This window comes from Balaenoptera borealis (assembly GCF_965194805.1).
Source record: "Balaenoptera borealis genome assembly, chromosome: 1".
In the NCBI taxonomy this organism is placed as follows: Eukaryota; Metazoa; Chordata; class Mammalia; order Artiodactyla; family Balaenopteridae; genus Balaenoptera; species Balaenoptera borealis.
Window position 1 is genome coordinate 80705967 of NC_138860.1, and position 19634 is coordinate 80725600.

The following is a 19634-nucleotide window of genomic DNA, read 5'->3' on the forward strand; positions in this document are numbered from 1 at the left end:
CAGTTTCCCCCATAAACACCTGGGAAAGTTTTTTTTAAACTTTGCACAAGAAGTAGGGTGTGGGACTTCCCTGGTGGTCCAATGGGAAAGACTTCCCGCTCCCAATGCAGGGGACCTGGGTTCGATCCCTGGTCAGGGAACTAGATCCCGCATGCATGCCACAACTAAGAACTCCGCATACCGCAAGGAAGATCCCACGTGCTGCAACTGAGACATGGTGCAGCCAAAATAAATAAATAAATATTAAAAAAAAGAAGAAGTAGGGTGTGAGAGGTGACAATATCAGCCACAGCTCATGATAGCCAGGGAAGTTAGGGTGTTGGGGCTGGTTGTAGAAACAACTTTGACCCTCAAGGGCAAAGCTAGGGATGCCCGGTACTGATAACTGGTGATGAGGGTCGGAGAAGTTGATAGCATGGAATCCTCCCAATACTCCTGAATTAAGTGGAATGGCTGGATTAGATCCTCTCTGCGGTTTCTTTCAGTCTGACATTTTGTGACTAGATCATCAACTGGCATTGGAAGGGCCCACGTTTCATCCCTTAGTTTAGAAAGCCTATGACACTTTCTTCATCTGCCTTGGCTCCCTCCAGCAGAGGGCGGGCGGGGAGAGTATTGACTGTAGCCTCACTAGAAAGAGAGGCCCTCTGCTTTGAAGAAGCCGCAATCACCTAGAAAATGGAGCCGTCGTCTCTAGTAACTACAATTCCCAGCGGCCTCCACGCAGAGCACGTGCAGGAATGTGCCAGGCGCGATAGCATATTCCGCTTTGCCTTCAACTCCCGACGTGCTTCACGGTGCTCTTAAGCTTCCTTGATTTCCTACAAGGCCAAATTTCCTGTTTCTCGCTTGCTTCGCAGCAGCGGACTACAACTCCCAGCATGCAGAGAGGCTAGATGATCGTTGTTGCGCGTCCATTGTACCATTAGACTACTTTTCCCAGAAAGCCGGGGGACGCGGTGGGGCGGGGCTTAGGTCCCACGTGCATAGGGGACTGACGGAGGCTCCGGGGCTCAGCGGGAAGCGGAGGTGAGGACAGCGTGGCCTGGAGGTTTTGGCAGCTCTGGGCTGGTCCGGGAGCGGGAGCGGGAAGGGCCTTCCTTTACCCTGGCATGGCTCAGTCGCCTCGTCCGGGGTCTCCCTGCTTCGGAAGCTCGGAGCGGGTGGTTGCTGAAGACTGCTGGAAGATGGACATCACCCGTACCTAAGATGGGGCCGGCGGAGCCTTTGGAGCCGGGGTCTGAGGGAGCAGACGCTCTACCTCACTACCTAGCACGGCGCCCCAGAGCGCGCCATGAAAGCCCCACTGCTGAAGGGCACCAGCTTCTCCAGGGTTTGGAGGGAAAAAAGGAAAAGATCTAGGGGGCTGGCTTTTTTTTTTTTTTTTTTTTTGGCCGCACTGTGCGGCCTGCGGAATCTTTGTTCCCCCATCAGAGATGGAACCCGTGCCCCCTACAGTCCTTCATTGGAAGCGCAGAGTCTTAACCACTGGACCGCCAGGGAATTTTGCTTCTATCAAGTCATATGAACTACGGCAAGTCACCAGTTCTCAGGGCCTTGGTTTCCTCGTCTCCTGTCAACCTCCCGCGGAGAGCAGTGTGAAGATCAAATGCTGGGAATAGTGAAGTTCCCAGCATTAGACCTGTCACATAGTAGTCCTCCGTAAGCGTTTTTTGATTCTGAATGGGAACACCAAGGCCCTTAACATTCATCCAGCATTAATTAAGAATAATATTAGGTCTTTTCCATATTGAAAAGTATAGAGAAGAAAAATGACCTGATATCTCACTGTTCAGATAAACCAGTTGATGTATTATTTTAAAGGCACGTGGTTAGAAAATGCAAACGTTATGGAAAGGAACAAGATGGAAAGTAATAGCCCTCCCAAACTTCCTCATCTCCAGAACAAGTACTTTATTTGTTCCCTGTTGCCTTCTTGTAAATATTTATGTCTGTGATAGAATATATATTTTTAAATTTACCCAAGAAAGGATAATAGTATCCACATGATTCTGTACCTTGCTTTGTTCAAATGTTAAAAATAACTCGAATGACAGAAACAACCCTGTAAAGTTTTATGGATGATGAAACTGAAGCTCAGAAGTCAAGTTGCCTAGGGTCACAGAATAAGTTGATGGTGGAGCAGGGACTAGAAGCCAGGTCGTCTGATTCCCAGTCCAGAGCTTTTAATGTCATTAGAGTGCACTTTAATTGTACTTTGAAGTTAGGCTTCATTCTTAGCTATGAAACAAGGTTAATGGTACTTCCTTCATCAGTTGTCCTTGGGCTTAAATGAGATGATACAGGAAAGCACTTAGCATGGCAAGTGGAAGGTAGCAAGTGCTCAGCAAACAAGCACTTATTATTTTTGCCCTCAGTTGTCTCACCGCCCTATTGGTTTAGTCCATTATCCAAAATTGGGAGGCTTAGAGTACATACTTAGTTTGGAAATGTAGGACCCTATAATCCTAGAGTCTGGCTCTGGGTCCTTTTCCTTTAGAAAAGAAACTATCTTAGGGAGAAGTGGTTATTTCCTGATTGCGATTAGGAATTGGACGTTGTGTAGGCACATTTTAATCCCAGTTTTTATCTCTGCCACCTGTTTGTTTGTTTTACCTTATAACTGCCTGCTTTTTGGCTTTATGTCAGTGTTTTGTCCATTACTTGTTTTCTTTCCATCTTGCTGTTGGTGCGTTTATTAAATAACTTTTTATTGAGTACCTACTACATGCCAAGCCCTACTGGGATCTGCTGGATTCAAGGGTGATCTAGATAACATGGTCCCTGGCCTCAATGAATTTTTGGACTTTGAAGTCAGATATATGTGGCTTTGAATGCTGATTCTCCCACATAGTAGCCTTATGACCATTGACAAGTCACTTAACTTCTCTGAGTCTCTATCGTCATCTGTAAAGCGAAGATAATATCTTGTGAGGATTCAGTAAGATCAAGTCCATTGAGCCATGAAGTAAGTGCTTAAGAAAATGTTGCTTCCCTTGTTTCTTTGCCCCCTTTTTTCTGTCCTACCCCACAGCTGACTAGGAAGATTTCTGGGTCTTTCGCCGGCCAGGGGATTTCTCACAGCCTCCAGCCATGCGGCTCTCTGCTCTGCTGGCCTTGGCATCCAAGGTCACTCTGCCTCCCAATTACCGCTATGGGATGAGCCGCCCAGGCTCCTTGTCAGACAAGAAGAAGAACCCTCCAGGGACTAGGCGGCGCCGGGTGGCTGTGGAACCTATCTCTGATGACGACTGGCATCTGTTCTATGGGGACAGGGTGAGAATCTCACATGGGGTAGGGTGGCGGGGTGCTCCTGGGCAAGGATCTCCCTCCCTGACGGTCATCTCTTCCCACAGGTAGAGATCCTAGAAGGCAAGGACGCTGGGAAGCAAGGCAAAGTGGTTCAAGTTATCCGGCAGCGAAACTGGGTGGTCGTGGAGGGGCTGAATACAGTAAGTGAAGAGTGAGGATGGTGACGCTCAGGAAGCCTGTGCCATCCGTCCCTGTCCATTAAGAGCAGCACAGGGAGGCCAGAGACTGGCTGAGGGGATGGTGAGACAACTGAACCTTTTACTTTTCAACTTGGGCTGAATGCTCCGAGTTGTGGTAGACAAGCCCCCTTCACACCTCCTGGGTTCTGATAGCCCCCTCCTCTTTTGGACAGCATTACCGCTATATTGGCAAGACCGTGGATTACCGGGGAACCATGATCCCCAGCGAAGCACCGTTGCTCCACAACCAGGTCAAACTTGTGGATCCTGTGGACAGGCAAGCACATGGGGCTCTGGTCCGAGGGTTTCTTGCCCTCTGAGTCCACACAGCTATTAACCATATTTATCCAAAGGGAGTGGTGGGTTGGATGTGCTGGAAATTGAGAGGGGCCATCTCATGGACATGACCCCCCATAGGAAACCCCAGTGCAGGGGTGGCAAAGAAACAAGATGGTGACCTTAGTGTTTTTAGTCACTGCTTTTCGGGTTGGAACATAGGAGGGAGACCTAACTCCCTGACTGGCCTCACTTCTTCTATCCCCTAGGAAACCCACTGAGGTGGAGTGGAGATTCACTGAGGCAGGAGAGCGGGTACGAGTCTCCACAAGATCAGGAAGAATTATCCCTAAACCTGAATCTCCCAGAGCTGATGGCATCGTCCCTGAAACATGGATTGGTGAGGCTGGGTGAGGCGGCAAGAAGAGGGGGGTGGGAGGAGTGGGAGTCAGGGATGTTAAGAAGCCTTCCCACCCATCTTCTTTCCTCGGCTCAACAGATGGCCCCAAAGACACATCAGTGGAAGATGCTCTAGCAAAAACCTATGTGCCCAGTCTAAAGACACTGGAGGAGGAGGTAATGGAGGCGATGGGGATCCAGGAGACACGGAGACATAAGAAAGTCTATTGGTATTGAGTCTGGGGAGAGCTGCTTCTCCCCTCCTTGTCTTAGCCTTGAAGGTTGGGACCACCTCTTCTTCAGACTCTAATAAAGAGCCTTGGGTCCTCTGTGTGCAGCTGCTGTCTTTTGGTAGACTGGCACCCCTAACCCCTGTTTCAGGGACTGAGGGAGGGAGCATCTGTCCTGATGTTATGACAAAACCTGGATAGAAGTTAGCCAGCCTTAAGGTGGTCCTCCCAAAGGGCAGGGCCTGCAGATTCTGGGATGGAGATCTAAGGGAGAGACAGCTTCCCTCCATGGAGACCTCTGAGTAACAGGGTGCTACCTGTTAGGGAAGACAGTGGGGATTGGGGATGTGAGACCTAATGTAGCACCCCTGCAGGATACGGTAGGGAGGGTGCATGTCTGTCCTTTTCTATACTTAATAGAAATGATAGAGAAGTAAAGATTTCAATTTTTTAATAAATTAAAAATAAGTTTTTGCATAATATTACATAACACACAGAGGGAGAGAAAGGGTATGAAGCTGAAGGTTTGTAGGGAACCAGGATTCCACGGAGGATGCTGGTTCTCTGGCTGAGGAGGTGAAGACTCCGCCACCCAGTGTGGTACCTGGCAGTTACAGATGGGGTCGGAGATATGCCCTTCCTCAGGCTGTGTCAGCTGTCTTCAGTCTCCAGAACAGAGAAGGTCTCACCCAGAGGCCTTTTGGTGGCCACCAGAACCAGGTTTCTCGGAGAGAGTTCGGGGCTGAAGATGGGCAGAAGCTCAGCATGGAAGCCTATGAGAAAGGCAGGGCTACTCAGAAGGGGAGAAATGAAACAAACTCTTAGCCACTTCCTGCTTAGCCTGTAGGCATAGCCCCTTTTCCCCATGGGGGAGGCTCGAGGGGGTCTAAGGAGACCCAGCTCTCTCCAGGAACATGAGTGCCCAAGACACTGACTCGGGAGGAGGCAGTCTGCAGCACATCATAGGTTCTCAGTGCCTGGGATGCTGGCTTAAAATGCACCTCAGGGAGGTACCACCACAGGCTGATTCAGTAGGAATCTGCATTAACAAGTTCCCCTCCCCCCATCTGACTCTGAAGCAGCTGGTCTGAGAATCACCACAGCGAGGAACCTAGTCCTGGCAAGTGCAGGGGCCGGGACCTGAAGGAGAGCCCTAGAACTCCAGCCCCTCTGGCCCTGGGTCCCTGCTTTGGCCACCCTCACCCTGCTCCTGAAGGTAGAGCAGCCGGTCCAGTAGAATCAGTGTCTCCACCAGCGGGGCCAGCAGCAGGGCCAGGCTGAAGAAGGCCACCACACGGTTCTCCTGGGCCTGGTGGGCCCGAAGGGCAGCCAGATTCAGCGGCAGGTGGGGGTCAAGCCCCACCCGCTGTAGCCCCCGCTGCACGTATCTGTGGGGTCAGCCACAGACAGCACTCAGTTTGGTTTTAGAACCCTCCTCCCCCATTCAAACTGTCCATTCCTAATTCAATTCCAGCTGTAACAGATTTGCCACCGTAAGGTGCATTTTTAAATGTTTTTCTGGCTGTGAGCTGTCTGTCCAATAGCAAATCAATCCAAAAATTTGTTTTCAGCCAAATCTGTCCAATTTAGCCATATTTTTAGCATTTCAAAAACTTGATAAAAGAGTGACAACTGCCTTTTAAAGAAAGTTTGAAGCTGCCTCAGAACTCAAAATCACTCCCCTCCCTCCCAGCACATTTAGATTTTCTTCAGGACATGCTAACAGTTGAGGGTGGGAGGGGAATCATACCTCCAGTAGGTGACGCCCCCCTCCTCACGCCCCCCCAACTCCCCAGCCTCACTCTTCAATCTTGAGCTCGTGGACCCTGGGGATCCCCTGCACGCCTGGCCGACGGAGCTCGGGCCGGGCACGCCGGATGACCGTCTCCAGTGCTGCCCGGTAGCAGTGGGTTCGGAGGCCAGGGCCTGCTTTCTGCAGCCGCTCAGCGTATTCCTCCAGGGCGTGGCAGGCCCCCTCCCGTAGCCTGTAGGGCAGTTCACGGCCAGGCAGCCCAGCCACCCACTGACTCAGTGGGTAGCCACCGGGGTCACTCAGCTTCATGTAACAGCAGCCCACTGAGGCCAGGGCCGCCACCTCGGGGCAGCAGGAGAAGTGCCTCAGCAAGGCAACACTCAGATCCCCACAGGCATGGAGGCCTGTCAGCAGCAAGCGGGCCTCACTCTGAGGTGAGTTCTCCACTGGAAGCAGAAGCTCCTCACACAGGGCCGTGGGGTCTACCCACCTAACCACGTGGTGGGGGCGGTGGCGAGGGCCAGTGTGGACCACCTGTGGAGGCAGGACAGAACAGAGGCAGATGGGGAGCCGGTTTCCCGTCCCCGTGCCACCTCAAGCCACGGGAACGGATCTGTCCTCTTGAGTTCCTTCCCAAGGAGGAAGGTGGGAGAGAAACTGGGGCAGAGGAGAAAGTGGTACTTTAAATCAGGAGATGGGATAGATTCTGGGTCTGTCATTAGTAACTGCAGGTCTTTTCATCTCTGAGCTTCCTCATTTGGCCACTTTTTACAGGTGGCTGTGAGAAGAACGTATCGGTGTAGAAAGCACTTTTTAACTAGAAGGTGCCTTTAAGATATGAGGAGGCTTCGGTGAAGGAGGGACCTTGGGAAAGGGGTAGCAGAAATAAGGACACACCATCTCAAGCTGAGAAACTTAAAAGAGGGAATTCAGCCTTGGTGCCCAATTCCAGCCAAGCAGACCCTGCTATCACGGTCCTGGCTGCAGGAAGGGCTGGTCTACCTGTGGGTTCCGCTTCTCCTCTTTCTGCAGAGCCTGCAGGAGCTCCTGGTCTAGGCGCTGGGCTCTCTCCACCAGTCTCTGATCCCCTTCAATGCTCTTCACCATCAGCCCCAGCCCCAAGGACATGAAGCGGGAGAGATGGCCCTGGAGTCCCGAGAGGGAGGGTGGAGACAGCCCCATTCAGTGTCCTCTCCACTGTCCCCCTCCCTATCTGTGGTTTGGACACCTGGGTCCTAGGCCCCCAGAAGGCTTAAATTCTGCCCAGCTTACTTCTACCACTCCTTAGCACCTGCCTCCCTGGGCCTGTGGCCTGATAACCTGTCTTCCAGCTGTTCTATCCCCATGACAGAAAACCAGAACATTAGGGGTCTGGCTCACCTGGCCTGAGCCTACATCCACAACTTGGGTGCAGCCTGTGAGGTCACTCAGCTTCTTCACCAACTGAAAGAGGAGGGAACAAAGGTCTCCTGGCCATTGGTGTTGGCTCCCAGGGCAAACACCCACAATGAGGGTGGAGGAGCTGAAGATGGCAGAGGAAGATGGGTAGAGGGAAGAGACAAGAGACATGGAAACCACAATGGGGTGTGCTGACCCCAGGCTCAGGCTACTGTCTTTGCTCCTCTCAGGCTAGTGATTCAGTCTCCTCCACAGAAGAAGAGCCCTGCTGTGAGGCCATGAGCAGATTGTGAAGGTTATCAGAACAAAACTAAGCCAGTGATTCAAATATAGCCACCAAAAGGCAAAAGGCAAAAGGATGAAGATATGATTATAGTGTATCTGCCAAGGAAGGGACCTTCTAGGGCCTCTGGTCCTGCAGGTGGTATAAGGTGCCCACACCTTTGTAACCCATAGGCTTAAGGAGTCCCCAGGCTCCCAGATACCACCTATACCCCAGCCATCTCCTCACCTCTCCCAGCCTCCGAATCTCATGCTGCTTCTTGGGCCTGACATGTTTCCGGAATGGAGCTGTCAGTCGGGAACTCTGGCTGGGGTTCTCCAGGAACTCTGAGGGGGTCTGAAACCCAGGCGTCCGGGTAAAAGCCAGGGCATAGGCTGTGGACTTCAGGGCCAGCAGGGTGAGTGGCCACACCGACCTGTACCTGAGATAGCCCACCCAGGCCCCCAGTGAATAGTCCCATTGCATCCTGAGTGTGCCAGTTTACAACCCAGGAGGCCCTTGTGAGACTCTGAGCAATGGCTCCCTGCAGGGCTCAGCACCGAGTCCCCCAACACAGGTCCCTCTTGCCCGTACCTGGCCACTTCCCCTTCCCCAGGCATCCCCAGCAGCAGTGTGGCCAGCTGTGGCGGGTTCAGTCCATCCAGGGCTTCCTGCCACGAGCAAGGGAGTGTGCCCCATAGGTTGTCTGTGAAAAATTCCTGTAGGGGAAAGGGAGAAGCAATCAACAGGCTACTACTCTTCCCATTCTTCCCCGCCCCACTCAACACATGGCCACTGGCTGCAACTAGCAGGCGCCTCTACCCATTGGCTGTCATCTCTTCTCTGAAACCTGCTCTAGCCTCCCCCTCCTTCCTCTGAGCCCAAATTGCATTCTGGACACACCTCTCCTTTTAGCAGTGTCCCCACTTATTTATGTGTCTGTTTCCTCCACTCAACTAAAGGGCAGGGATGGTGGCTTCACATCTGCATCCTCAACACCACAGTGACTGACACCCAGTATTTGTGTTACCATCTAGTAACCTACCGTTAGATGTGCCAGACATTATATATGTCAGAATGTTGGGGTTGTTTTTTTTTTTTTTTTGGCCGAGCTGTGTGGTTTGTGGGATCTTAGTTCCCCGACCAGGGATTGAACCCAGGCCCTTGGCAGTGAAAGTGCCGAGTCCTAACCACTGGACCACCAGGGAATTCCCTGCCAGAATATATTTTTATTCATTCATTTATTCAACACAAATTCTGGAGCTTTGGTTAGGCACCAAGTTCTATCCTAGGCTCAGGGGATACAAACAATGAAGCAGACAGACAAGATCCTTGCTCTTACAGAGCTTACATTTTAAAAAGTTATTTCAGATAACATCAAATGCCACATAGACAATAAAACAGTAACAATGGAGAGTTTGAGTATTATTTTAGATAGAGTGATGAGGGAAGACTTGTCTGAGAAGGTGACACTTGAGCTGAGACTTGAATGAACAGGAAACAGCACATGTAAAAAAATTCAGACAGTGGTTGCCAGAGGCAGGGGGTGGGGGTGGGTAAAATGGGTGAGGAGGGTCAAAAGGTACAAACCTCCAGTTACAAAATAAATGTCATGGAGATGTAATGTACACCATAGTGACTATAGTAAATAATACTGTATTGTATACTTGCAAGTATTGTATACTTGAAAGTTGCTGGGAGTAGATCTTAAAAGTTCCCATCACAAGAAAAAAATGTAGCTATGTACGGTGATGGATATTAACTAGACTTACTGTAATCATTTCACAATATATACAAATACGAATCACTATATTATACACCTGAAACTAAAATGTCAATTCTATCTCAATTTTTTAAAATTCAGGTAATAGCAAACACTTACAGAATACTATAATATGCCAGGCACTGTCTGAAACATTTTACGTATATCAGTGCATTTAATCCTCACAATTACCCTATGAGATAGTACTATTTTTATCCCCCATTTTACAGATAAGGAAACCAAAGTACAGCAATTAAGTACTCTAAGTCAAAAAGCTAGTAAGTGGCACAGCTGGGATTTGAAACCAATTTGACTCTAGAGTTCTTGCTCTTAACCACCCTACTCAATTGCCTTTCTGTGGAGGAAAGACATTCCAGGCAGATCAGTAAGTGCAAAGACCCAGTGTAGTACAGTGAATGTGGGAGAGAATGAAATGTGTTGGGGTTTAAAAGGGAGCAGGGGACCAGATCATGTAGGGTTTTATAGGTAATGGTAAAGAATTACAATTTCATCAAAGAACCTAACAAGCAAGGAAGTGTCCTGGTGAGATTTACATTTTTAAAAGATTAATCTGGCTGTTTTGTGAAGAACTGGGTATGGAGGAGAGGAAGCAAACACAGAGATCAGTTAGGAAGTAGTCCAGGAGAGAGATGATGTTGGCTTGTCCTAGGGTGGTAACAATGGCACTGGAGACAAATGGATGAATTTGGTATCTATTCTGGAAGTTGAACCAATAGGACTTGTTGAAGGGCTGGATCGTAGATCAATGAAGAAAAGAGCTGAATCGAGGATGGCTTCTGGGTTTGGGAGCTGAACAATTCAGTGGATGCTGGTGCCATTTATACATCATCTCATTTATTCTTCACAATGATCCTTCAAAAAGAGATCCATTTTACGACTCAGGAACTGGGGCTAGGAGGAATGTTTTTTTTAATGCCTAAGGTTAACACAATAGGGGAGGCAGGATTCTAGTCCAAGTCTGTCAACTCCAAAGTTGGAATTGTCCATTACACTGCAAAGCCAGGAATTTATTCAAAGCTTGAATGAATGAACATGTGTGTTCTTGAAACACCTCACATGTTCCTGGGAGAGTTCAACGTAGCTGCAGCAGCATGGCTCAAATGTCCATGCGTTTTATTACTTTGGACTTGAGAAGGTTAGAAAAACAACCTAGATGCTAAAACTATTAATATTTAGGTCATCTGAAAGAAAAAGGAGGTGGGGGGGCTGCCCCAGCTTTAACCCTTTCTTGTACAAAAGACTGAAGAAACATATTAGAAAAGAGATCAGAAGCTAACTCTCTACATTCTTCCCCTGTCGTGGCTAGGGAGCCACCCACATAACCAGGAGCACCCCACCCACAACCCTGTGGCCTCACGATGATGTAGGCGTCCAGAATGGAACGGTAGAGCGTCACGACCCGGGTGAGGTTCACAGCTAGCTGCCTCCTCGCTTCGTGAGAGAGGCCACGGGCGGAGACCCCCGGCATTCCGGGGCCCAGCCGGTGGCGCGGGGAGGGAGAATGCAGTGAAGGAGGGAACCTGGGTCAGGGCCACGCGGGTCCGGTACCCGGGCTGGGCTCAGCTCTGCAGGACCGGAAGAAAGCGCTCAGAATCCGGTCCCAGACGCTGCCTTTCCGGGATTCGAGGTTGGGGTTGAAGACTTGAGACGCCCTCCTGACGTCACAGGCCGCGACGTCCCACAGCCCGAAGCTGTCAGCATTGGATGCAAACCGGGAGGCGGTGCCAGCGCAGTGACGCCACAGAGGCGTGCCGCGGCGACCACCTCACGGAGTGGGGCAGGCCAAGTTCCAGGTCCCGCCTCCAGATCCCGCCCCTTCCCGTACACCTCCCTCTTCTACCGGAAGTGAGGCCCAGGGCCTCCGGCGCGCTGCAGTGCCAGTTTGTAGCGGCCTCCGCACACCTTCGAATTGTACCTCCACCGGGCTAGAGGGGCCGGGGAGCGCATCCCGCCCCCGCCCCCGCCCCCACCCACGCCGCCCCCTCCGTCGCAGCCGCCGCTGCCGCTTCTCACGCACTAGGAATCCCTGGCCTCGCTCCCGGAGGCAGGGGCTCTGCGGGTACGCGGGCCCGGCCTCCGGCGCGTTCCAATCCGCGAGCCTGCCGGCTCGGGCCTCGCCGACGCGCGCCAATTTCCGCATCCGGCTCCTGGCACTTCCGGTCTTAGCGGGGCCCATCTGGGAGGTAGGTGTGTGAGCGTGGGAAGCTGGCTCCGTGGCGTGGACGGACAGAGTGTGCTGTCCCCAGCCTCGGTTTTCCCCTCCGCTAATATGTGTTGTCAAAGGTCCTTTCTTGGGAGAAGGACTTGAGTGAGATGCATGTGGAGATTTCCCCCACGTGGAGACGAGGGAAATGGGTGCCTGAATTTGTATCTCTGTCCTTGGGTCCCGCGCTGGGTAATTCAGAGGTCAACTATGCCAAATCTGTGACTGCCTTCGAGCATACTTAGACGTTTCTTCCCTGGGCAAATGATAGAGCTCACCTATTCTGGCGTTCCAGATCACAAGAGTTTCAGCTGGTTGGCCCTGCAACCCCCTCAGTTTACAAATGAGACTGAGATCTAGAGAGGGGAAATGGCCTTCCTAATACCATACTGCTGGAGAATTGTGGGGCTTCCCTGGAACCCAGGCTTCCTGGTTCAGAAGGAAGTCCTCCTTCCATCATTTCACATTTCACATTATCTGAGAGGTTACTCTGATGTCTTTCCTCTCTTTTAAGTCCTACGAAGATGGGTCTTATCTTACTGGTTCCCAAGCCTATGGATTCCGTTATCAGGATCACTTTCTTCCCCAGGGTATACTACAAACCTCCAGATGTTGGCCTATGGGATTCAGCAGAGGATGAGTTGTCCATCCTCTCATTGGTAAGCTGTTTTTCCCAACTGTTCTCCCACCATCCACCGTCATCATGTCTACCTTACTCCTCAATCTGGATTTTGGCGAACCTCCCCCCAGAAAGGCATTAGAAGGGAATGCCAAGCACCAAAAATTTGTCAAGAAGCGGCGGCTCTTGGAACGGAAAGGCTTTCTGAATAAGAAGCAGCAGCCCCCTAACAAGGTCCCTAAGTTGCACTCAGAACCTTCAAAGAAAGGGGACACTCGCAAGGTGGATGGCACTTGGAAGCCCCCTCCCCTTCCAAAAAAGAAGACTGCTGCTTCCAGCAGTGGGTCAGAGCAGTCCCTGGACAAGAAAGCTGCAGTGCCTTGGCTGACCCCTGCTCCTTCACAGAAAGCTGGTTCTGTTGTGGCTAAAGTAGATTTGCTGGGGGAGTTCCAGAGTGCCCTACCAAAGATTAAGAGCCTCCCAATTCGCCCCCAGAAGAAGGGCTCCCAGAAGAACCCTCCTCAGAAGACTGCCCCACAGATCTCCACCCAAGCTCATTCAGAGAATAAATACCCTGGAGCATCCCAGAAGATGCCAACGAAGATGGTGGCAATTGACTGTGAGATGGTGGGCACAGGACCCAAGGGGCATGTCAGTTCCTTGGCTCGATGCAGCATTGTCAGCTATAGCGGAGATGTGCTTTATGATGAGTATATCCTTCCCCCCTGCCACATTGTGGACTACCGGACCAGATGGAGCGGTATCCGGAAGCAACACATGGTGAATGCTACTCCCTTCAAGATTGCTCGGAGCCAGGTGAGAGGCATGGGAGACGGTGGTAGCAGCGGGGTGGGTGGGGAGAGGTCCAAATCATTTTTCTGCAAAGAATATCACCCTGGGAAGGCGCCGGAGGATTGCGGAGGGAGGGATGGAATGGGTGGAGGAGCAGATGAAGAAGGCTTTCTGCTGGGATAAGGAGTGGTGAGAGTCTGGAAAGTCACAATTAGCTGGTGTAACGAACTTTATTAGTTAAGATCTTTTAGGTCCCAAGTGGAATCCTCATCTGGAGAACCGGGAATCTGCTAGAGAAATAACAGCCAGTGATGGACAGAGCAACAGGCATGAGTGCCAGGGGGAAAGGGCTCAATTTGAGAATGCCTTGTAGAGGTGGGGTCTAGGGTTGAGAATAGAGAGGTGGAGAGGGCTTCCCAAGCAAGAAGTAGCCTGTGGCAATGTGGAAAGTTGGTGGTAGGGGAAGGCAGAATATTGACAGAAGGAGCTGGGGCATATTTGTATAACTGGAACAGGTAGCCTGCAGTGGAGGGGATAAAAGACACAGGGCTGATATGCTGGGGTTCTCATCTCACTCACTGAGCAAACCTAGCCACTGTAAGTCCTATGCTGAATACTGGAGACGCAACAAATGAACAGGAAAGGAGAGTGAGCTGGCAAATGTGAAGGGGAAGGGAGCCTGCTGGTCTTGGAAGGCCTCCAGAGGGCGCCTGTGGTCCACTTTGTAATTTCAGCTCCACATTCTTTGCCTTATCTAGACACACACTGTTCCAATAATTCCTCATATGCCAGAGCAGTCAGTTGGAGGAATTTCATCAGAGGTGGAACAGCTGGATTTTAGAAAGAACTTGAAGAGTTGAAGAACATCCTGTGCACCAGAGGCATAGCTGAGCAAAGGCTTGGGAGAAGCAGAAGATGGGGTGGGTCTGAAACAGCAAATCCACTCAGCTTTAAGGAAGGCTATATGTTGAAATTAATACAAAGTAAAGGTGTTAGTGGTCAGTAAACTGCAGGTGAAGTTAGGAGCAACTAAATACCAAGTTGATTGGACTATATCTGGCTTTCATCATAAAAACCAGTGCCCAAGCTGGGGTATGAGACTAAGGTACATTCAAATGAGTCTTTTCCCTTCCAAGGGGTCCCATTGGGAGGCCAGGCATTGATTCCAGGCCTGTTGCTCTTGTTCACAGTCTGTTTGGAACCCCATTTTGGTAATGGCCTTCAGAGCCCATGACATATTCTGTAGTTATCCTCATTGGCAGTATGTCCTTATGGTTTAAGATTCTGAAATGGTGAGAAATTATTTGTTTCCAAGAATAGTGTGAATAAGGTTCCTGACCAGCTGGTAAATACCCTCTGGTTATGAGCAGGAGGAGCTATAAAGCGGTGGGACTGATATTTTGTTGAAGCAGCATAAGCATGGTCACTTGATCACTTCCCTCTGCATCCTTAGTCTATAAATGATTCTTAATGTTTTTCTTTTTTGAGGCGGGGGGCTGTGCCTCACAGCTTGCAGGATCTTAGTTCCCTAACCAGGGATTGAACCCCGGCCCCAGACAGTGAGAGTGCCGAGTCCTAACCACTAGACTGCCAAGGAACTCCCAATTCTTAATCTTTTATGGCTTGTAGGCTCTTTGAGAATCTGATGAAAGCCATGGATTCCCCCCCCCCCAAAAAAAAAACCAAAAAACCGACAAACATATGCATATCTATTTGCACATAATTTGGGGCTTCCATTACCTTCCTGGAGCCCATCTTTAACAACATTTGTCCCAGCCTGTGTCTAAGGCCAACATAATGATCATAGTTAAAGAACTTCAAGTATCAAGCCAGGACTGAACTAGGTAGTTACATGAACATCACATTGGGATAGAAATTAATGTGAAGATAAGGAGCCACTGCTGATGTAAATCCAAACAGGGTTACACCATAGAAAATACCTACTTTTATCTTGGGGAGAGGAGATAGATTTCAGGTGAAAGAAAACTTGTGGAAGAGGGCATTTCAAGGATGAGGCAGGTGGGCAATTGGTGGAAAGAACCTAGAAGGACTTAGACAGCCATGTTGGGCTTTTAAGATGCAGGGGCTACATCTTTGAATCCTGTTCCTCACCACCTCTTCTTCCATGCCTGTTTCAGATCTTGAAGATTATCACAGGGAAGATAGTGGTGGGGCATGCCATCCACAACGACTTCAAAGCCCTTCAGTATTTTCACCCTAAGTCCCTCACCCGAGACACCTCCCATATCCCCCTCCTCAACCGTAAGGCCGACTGCCCAGAGAATGCAACCATGTCTCTGAAGCATCTCACCAAGAAGCTGCTGAGCCGGGACATCCAGGTAGCGTCTTCCCAAATGCTGCCAGACCTGTAGCTTGGACACTGAAGGCTCTCCTGCTGCCTCTCCAGGCTCTGACCCTCAAATTCCTCTGGTTGTAGAGAGATCTGGGCGGGATGCTCTGATGGGAAGAGCTTTGGGCAAAGGGGTCCATCTCTACATAGGGATAACTATTCCTGTTCTCTACCTCACGGAGTGTTCCAAAGGATACTTGGAAAAGGAAAAAAGCCTGAAAGTGGGGATAAAACCCTAACTAAGAAAAGTAGAAAGCAGGTAGTTGTGGTGGTCTAAAAGACCATGTAGTGAATGCAAGAGGCTCTTATGTATTTCATATGTTTGGCAGTCAAAGAGGGGATGGCCTGCCTGGCATGAGGCTGTAGACACATGTCATATACAGATCAGTTAAGGAACTGGGGAAGATGGAAGACTCAGAAGGCCTGTTTGTGATCTGGTTTGTTCTGCCTCTGCAGAAGAATGTAGAACAATATGGTATGTACATGTTGCTACAGAAGGGATTGAGGCAGACAGTAGCATAGGAGTTGAACCCCTGAAATTAGATAAGGAGTAGGGCCTCAGCAGAGGTCTACCTTTGTAGCCCGCTAACTGCAGAAGCAGCAGCATCAGTGGGTTGGAGGGAGCCAGTTGGGAAGGGAAGAAACAGTCTCTTGTAGCTTCATGCTCTTTTCTTCCTCCTTTTTCTTCCTTCCCTCAGGTTGGGAAAAGCGGACATTCCTCTGTGGAAGATGCCCAGGCCACCATGGAGCTGTACAAGTTGGTTGAAGTTGAGTGGGAACAGCACCTGGCCAAGAATCCCCCAAAAGACTAGTGCCAGTGGGGACACTGGTGATGTGGGGAGGCAGAGGCAGGCAGCGCCACACCCGGGAGAACAGGGCAGTGGACCAGTGCACAGCTCTACCAGCTCTACACCTTTGGAAACTAGAGTTGTTGGGGAGAGTGAGGCTCCACCCCAGACTTAATAGCCATTAAAATTTCACCTCAGGTGTTGTTAAGTGTTCCATGGAAGGAGGCAGGCTCCATGTCAGAACCCAGCCCTATAGGCTGTTTACCTCTTAAATGGTGCTAACCATGGGTCCCAGGGTGCTTTGCTCCTGGGAAAAAGCCTTTTGACTTTCAAGGGGCAGGGCATACTGGGAAGTGTAGTTTCCCAAACTGCCTTATCACTAGGGTGACCATGTGTCTCATTTTATGCCTTTTGTTCTCAAGTAATTAGCAGCACCGTGTTGAACTTCCCAAAAGTATCCTGTTGGATGATAACTTGTATGATCACAGTTCATCTCTCAGACTTCTTTTGGCTCAGAGTCTACATCCAGTCTGTGTCGGGATATCACCTGTTCTTTCCACCTTGACTTCCAGAGGAGCCATCCCTGGTGAGGTTTAGTTCTTAGGGTTACAGGGCAGTAGAGGTAAGAGAGTGTGACTTGGAAATCAATTTTTCTGATTTAGGAAAGCAGCCTCTTTCCTAAAGTGATAGAGGATTTATTTAATTTAGACCCCACTTGGTAGGTTAAAGAAGAATTTAAAGTGTTTTAATGGTTTTTAGTCTTTTACTTTGCTAAACCAAGCCTCTTAAGACTCAGATTACTCCCTTGATAAATTTTTATAAAGGAAAAACAATTGTGTGATGTTTTCTTTATAACTTCACATTAAATAGCTTTGTCACAGGATCCTGTAGAGCTGTAATTCTGATAGGGGGTCCAGGGTCTGTGTGAATGACACTTACTGGGCCCTGGTTTGCTGGAAGTCATCAAGAAGCGCTGACCAAGCCTTTTGTGTGTAGCCCATGTGCTCTGCTGCCTTGTCCTCGTCCCTACCACAAATCAACGAGCACACCTAAAGTGACACCCCAAGCCATGCGAACACCTTCACACAGAGGGTATGTGACCAGGAGAGTGACTCAGAGAGTGGGCATGCGGGAGGGATGGAGCCGGGGAGGAAGGGTGCTTGATGACGCCAGCCTGGTCGCTCCCGCCAGCCCTTCCTCGGTGGTATACACCCTCATGTTGGGAAGGTGAATCACAGGTCTGACCTTGTGTCTGGGATCACTGCACTCTGTCTTGAGAACGCAGACTCCACGTATACACCAAGGCTTGTGCCCTCTTGAGTGGCTAGTTTGGCTCCAGGGGCCAGAGTCACAGTCATGGCTGCCTATAGAAGGGAATTTCCTGCAGCCAAACCGGACCCCAGACGTGGTCTTGCTGTTGTGTCCTGCGCTACAGGATCTGCTTGCACAGGCAGCTGTTGAGCTCTGAGCAAGTTGGTTCCTGTTGAACCCAACATATGTGGTGTCCGTGACACTTCACAAAGAGGTACTAGGCATCCTTACACACCTCTAAGTGGGAGTAATCTAGGAAGGCTACACCAAAAACGGGATACAAGTCTTAACTGAAATGAAGGCGAGTCTTAATTACATTGTGATCAGTAAACTAGAAGATATGTGGGAAATTCTCATTTGAGTTCAAGTTTTAGGGTACCTGGCTTCGTAATTTATTGAAGTATAGTTGATTTACAATATTGTGTTAATTTCTGATGTACAGCAAAGTGATTCAGTTATACATGTATATACACATTTCTTATTCTTTTCCATTGTGATTTATCGCAGGATATTGAATATAGTTCCCTGTGCTATACAGTAGGACCTTGTTGTTTATCCATACTATATATAACAGTTTGCATCTGCTAATCCAAACTCCCAATCCATCCCTTCCCCACCCCGCTTCCCCTTGGCAACCACACGTCTGTTCTCTATTCTGAGTCTGTTTCTGTTTCATAGATAAGTTCATTTGTGTCATAGTTTAGATTCCACATGTAAGTGATAGCATACGGTATTCGTCTTTCCCTTTCTGGCTTACTTCACTTAGTGTGATAATCTCTAGGTCCATCCATATGAGTAGCAACTGGCTTTTATGCTCCACTTCACCCCCCACTCAAGTGTCCTCAGTCCAGCATTGGGAAGAGCTCAGTCTCACTTCAGCTCACCAGGAAGAACCTGGAGACCAGAGGACCTTGCAGACATTTTCTTAATCTTTTCTCTTATCACACTTACTGGTCAGAGCCCAGCTCACCCTGCAAGGTGCCTGGGGATCCCTGTACTTTATTATTTTTTTAAAAATAAATTTATTTATTTATTTTTGGCTGCATTGGGTCTTTGTTGCTGCGAGGGGGGGCTACTCTTCATTGTGGTGCACGGGCTTCTCATTGGGTGGCTTCTCGTTGCAGAGCACGGGCTCTAGGCGCGCAGGCTTCAGTAGTTGTGGCCCATGGGCTCTAGAGCACAGGCTTAGTTGCTCCGTGGCATGTGGGATCTTCCTGGACCAGGCCTCGAACCCATGTCCCCTGCATTCGCAGGTGGATTCTTAACCACTGTACCACCAGGGAAGTCCTGGGGATCCCTGTACTTTAATCCCCTCTTTCTCTGCCCCCTCTGTTCCCAGGCTTCATCCAACTGATGACAGATAAGCCCCATTGCAGATTACTATGGAAATAGCAATCAGCAAGTCCTGTTTTGCCTTGGGTATTAAGGCTCTTCAGAGTGGAGCATACGTATAACAAAACACATACTCTTCCAATAGTATTCTTTTCGTAGCATAATGTTTTCTAATGCCGAGACCCCCTTCTGCAGGTGAGAATGATAAAGGGCAAAGAGTGTGAGAAGTGTATCATGCCAAACACATTACTGATCTTAAATTTTCATGTAACAGTGATTCTCAGAAGGGTAAGGGGGGATGTATTTTGAAATTTCAGGTGATAGCACTGCCATTCTCTCTACCCTTAAGAACCACTGACTGAGGGAATTCCCTGGCAGTCCCGTTAACCACTGGACTCTGCACTCTCACTGTCGAGGTCGTGGGTTCAATCCCTGGTTGGGGAACTAAGATCCCACAAGTCACACGGTGTGGCCAAAAGAAAAAAAAAAAGAATCACTGATCAAGCCAAGGCTCTAAAGGAATCATTTGATTCCTAGTTTAACAGATGGTTACAGCTGACGATAGGAAAGATGAACAGCACTGTAATTATGAACTTACCCCAAGGCACATTAGCACAAGTCCAAGTTTAGAGACACAAATTCCCATG

At 49.6% G+C, this 19634-nt stretch overlaps 3 protein-coding genes across 14 annotated transcripts; 2 read left to right on the forward strand and 1 right to left on the reverse strand.

Annotated features, from left to right (window-relative positions):
• The first annotated feature begins 907 nt into the window (after positions 1-907).
• On the forward strand, positions 908-4497 carry MRPL24 (mitochondrial ribosomal protein L24). Of its 2 annotated transcripts, none has more exons than XM_082399191.1 (6): positions 908-1029; positions 3035-3276; positions 3357-3452; positions 3665-3768; positions 4037-4167; positions 4267-4497. In XM_082399191.1, the coding sequence occupies exons 2-6, from the start codon at positions 3094-3096 to the stop codon at positions 4401-4403; spliced, it is 651 nt and encodes a 216-aa protein (XP_082255317.1). In that variant the 5' UTR covers positions 908-1029; positions 3035-3093; the 3' UTR covers positions 4404-4497. The 2 variants fall into 2 exon arrangements, with proteins under 2 accessions (XP_082255317.1, XP_082255318.1); XM_082399192.1 differs by lacking the exon at positions 908-1029 and adding an exon at positions 1638-1662.
• A 333-nt stretch (positions 4498-4830) lies between these two features.
• Positions 4831-11768, reverse strand: METTL25B (methyltransferase like 25B; the record flags this gene model as incomplete). 10 transcript variants are annotated; one of them, XM_082399033.1, is made up of 8 exons in its annotated part: positions 4831-5169; positions 5600-5784; positions 6199-6683; positions 7152-7295; positions 7530-7592; positions 8059-8251; positions 8404-8528; positions 11610-11768. In XM_082399033.1, 8 exons carry the CDS (start codon positions 11766-11768, stop codon positions 5048-5050), a joined length of 1476 nt encoding a protein of 491 aa, XP_082255159.1. In that variant the 3' UTR covers positions 4831-5047. The 10 variants fall into 10 exon arrangements, with proteins under 10 accessions (XP_082255159.1, XP_082255167.1, XP_082255160.1 ...); XM_082399041.1 differs by having other exon boundaries at positions 8059-8211; positions 11610-11690; XM_082399034.1 differs by lacking the exon at positions 11610-11768 and adding an exon at positions 10950-11082 and having other exon boundaries at positions 8059-8166.
• A 730-nt stretch (positions 11769-12498) lies between these two features.
• ISG20L2 (interferon stimulated exonuclease gene 20 like 2) lies at positions 12499-18688 on the forward strand (the record flags this gene model as incomplete). 2 transcript variants are annotated; one of them, XM_082399140.1, is made up of 3 exons in its annotated part: positions 12499-13230; positions 15345-15545; positions 16255-18688. In XM_082399140.1, the coding sequence occupies 3 exons, from the start codon at positions 12499-12501 to the stop codon at positions 16366-16368; spliced, it is 1047 nt and encodes a 348-aa protein (XP_082255266.1). In that variant the 3' UTR covers positions 16369-18688. The 2 variants fall into 2 exon arrangements, with proteins under 2 accessions (XP_082255266.1, XP_082255267.1); XM_082399141.1 differs by lacking the exon at positions 15345-15545.
• Between the last annotated feature and the right edge of the window lie 946 nt (positions 18689-19634).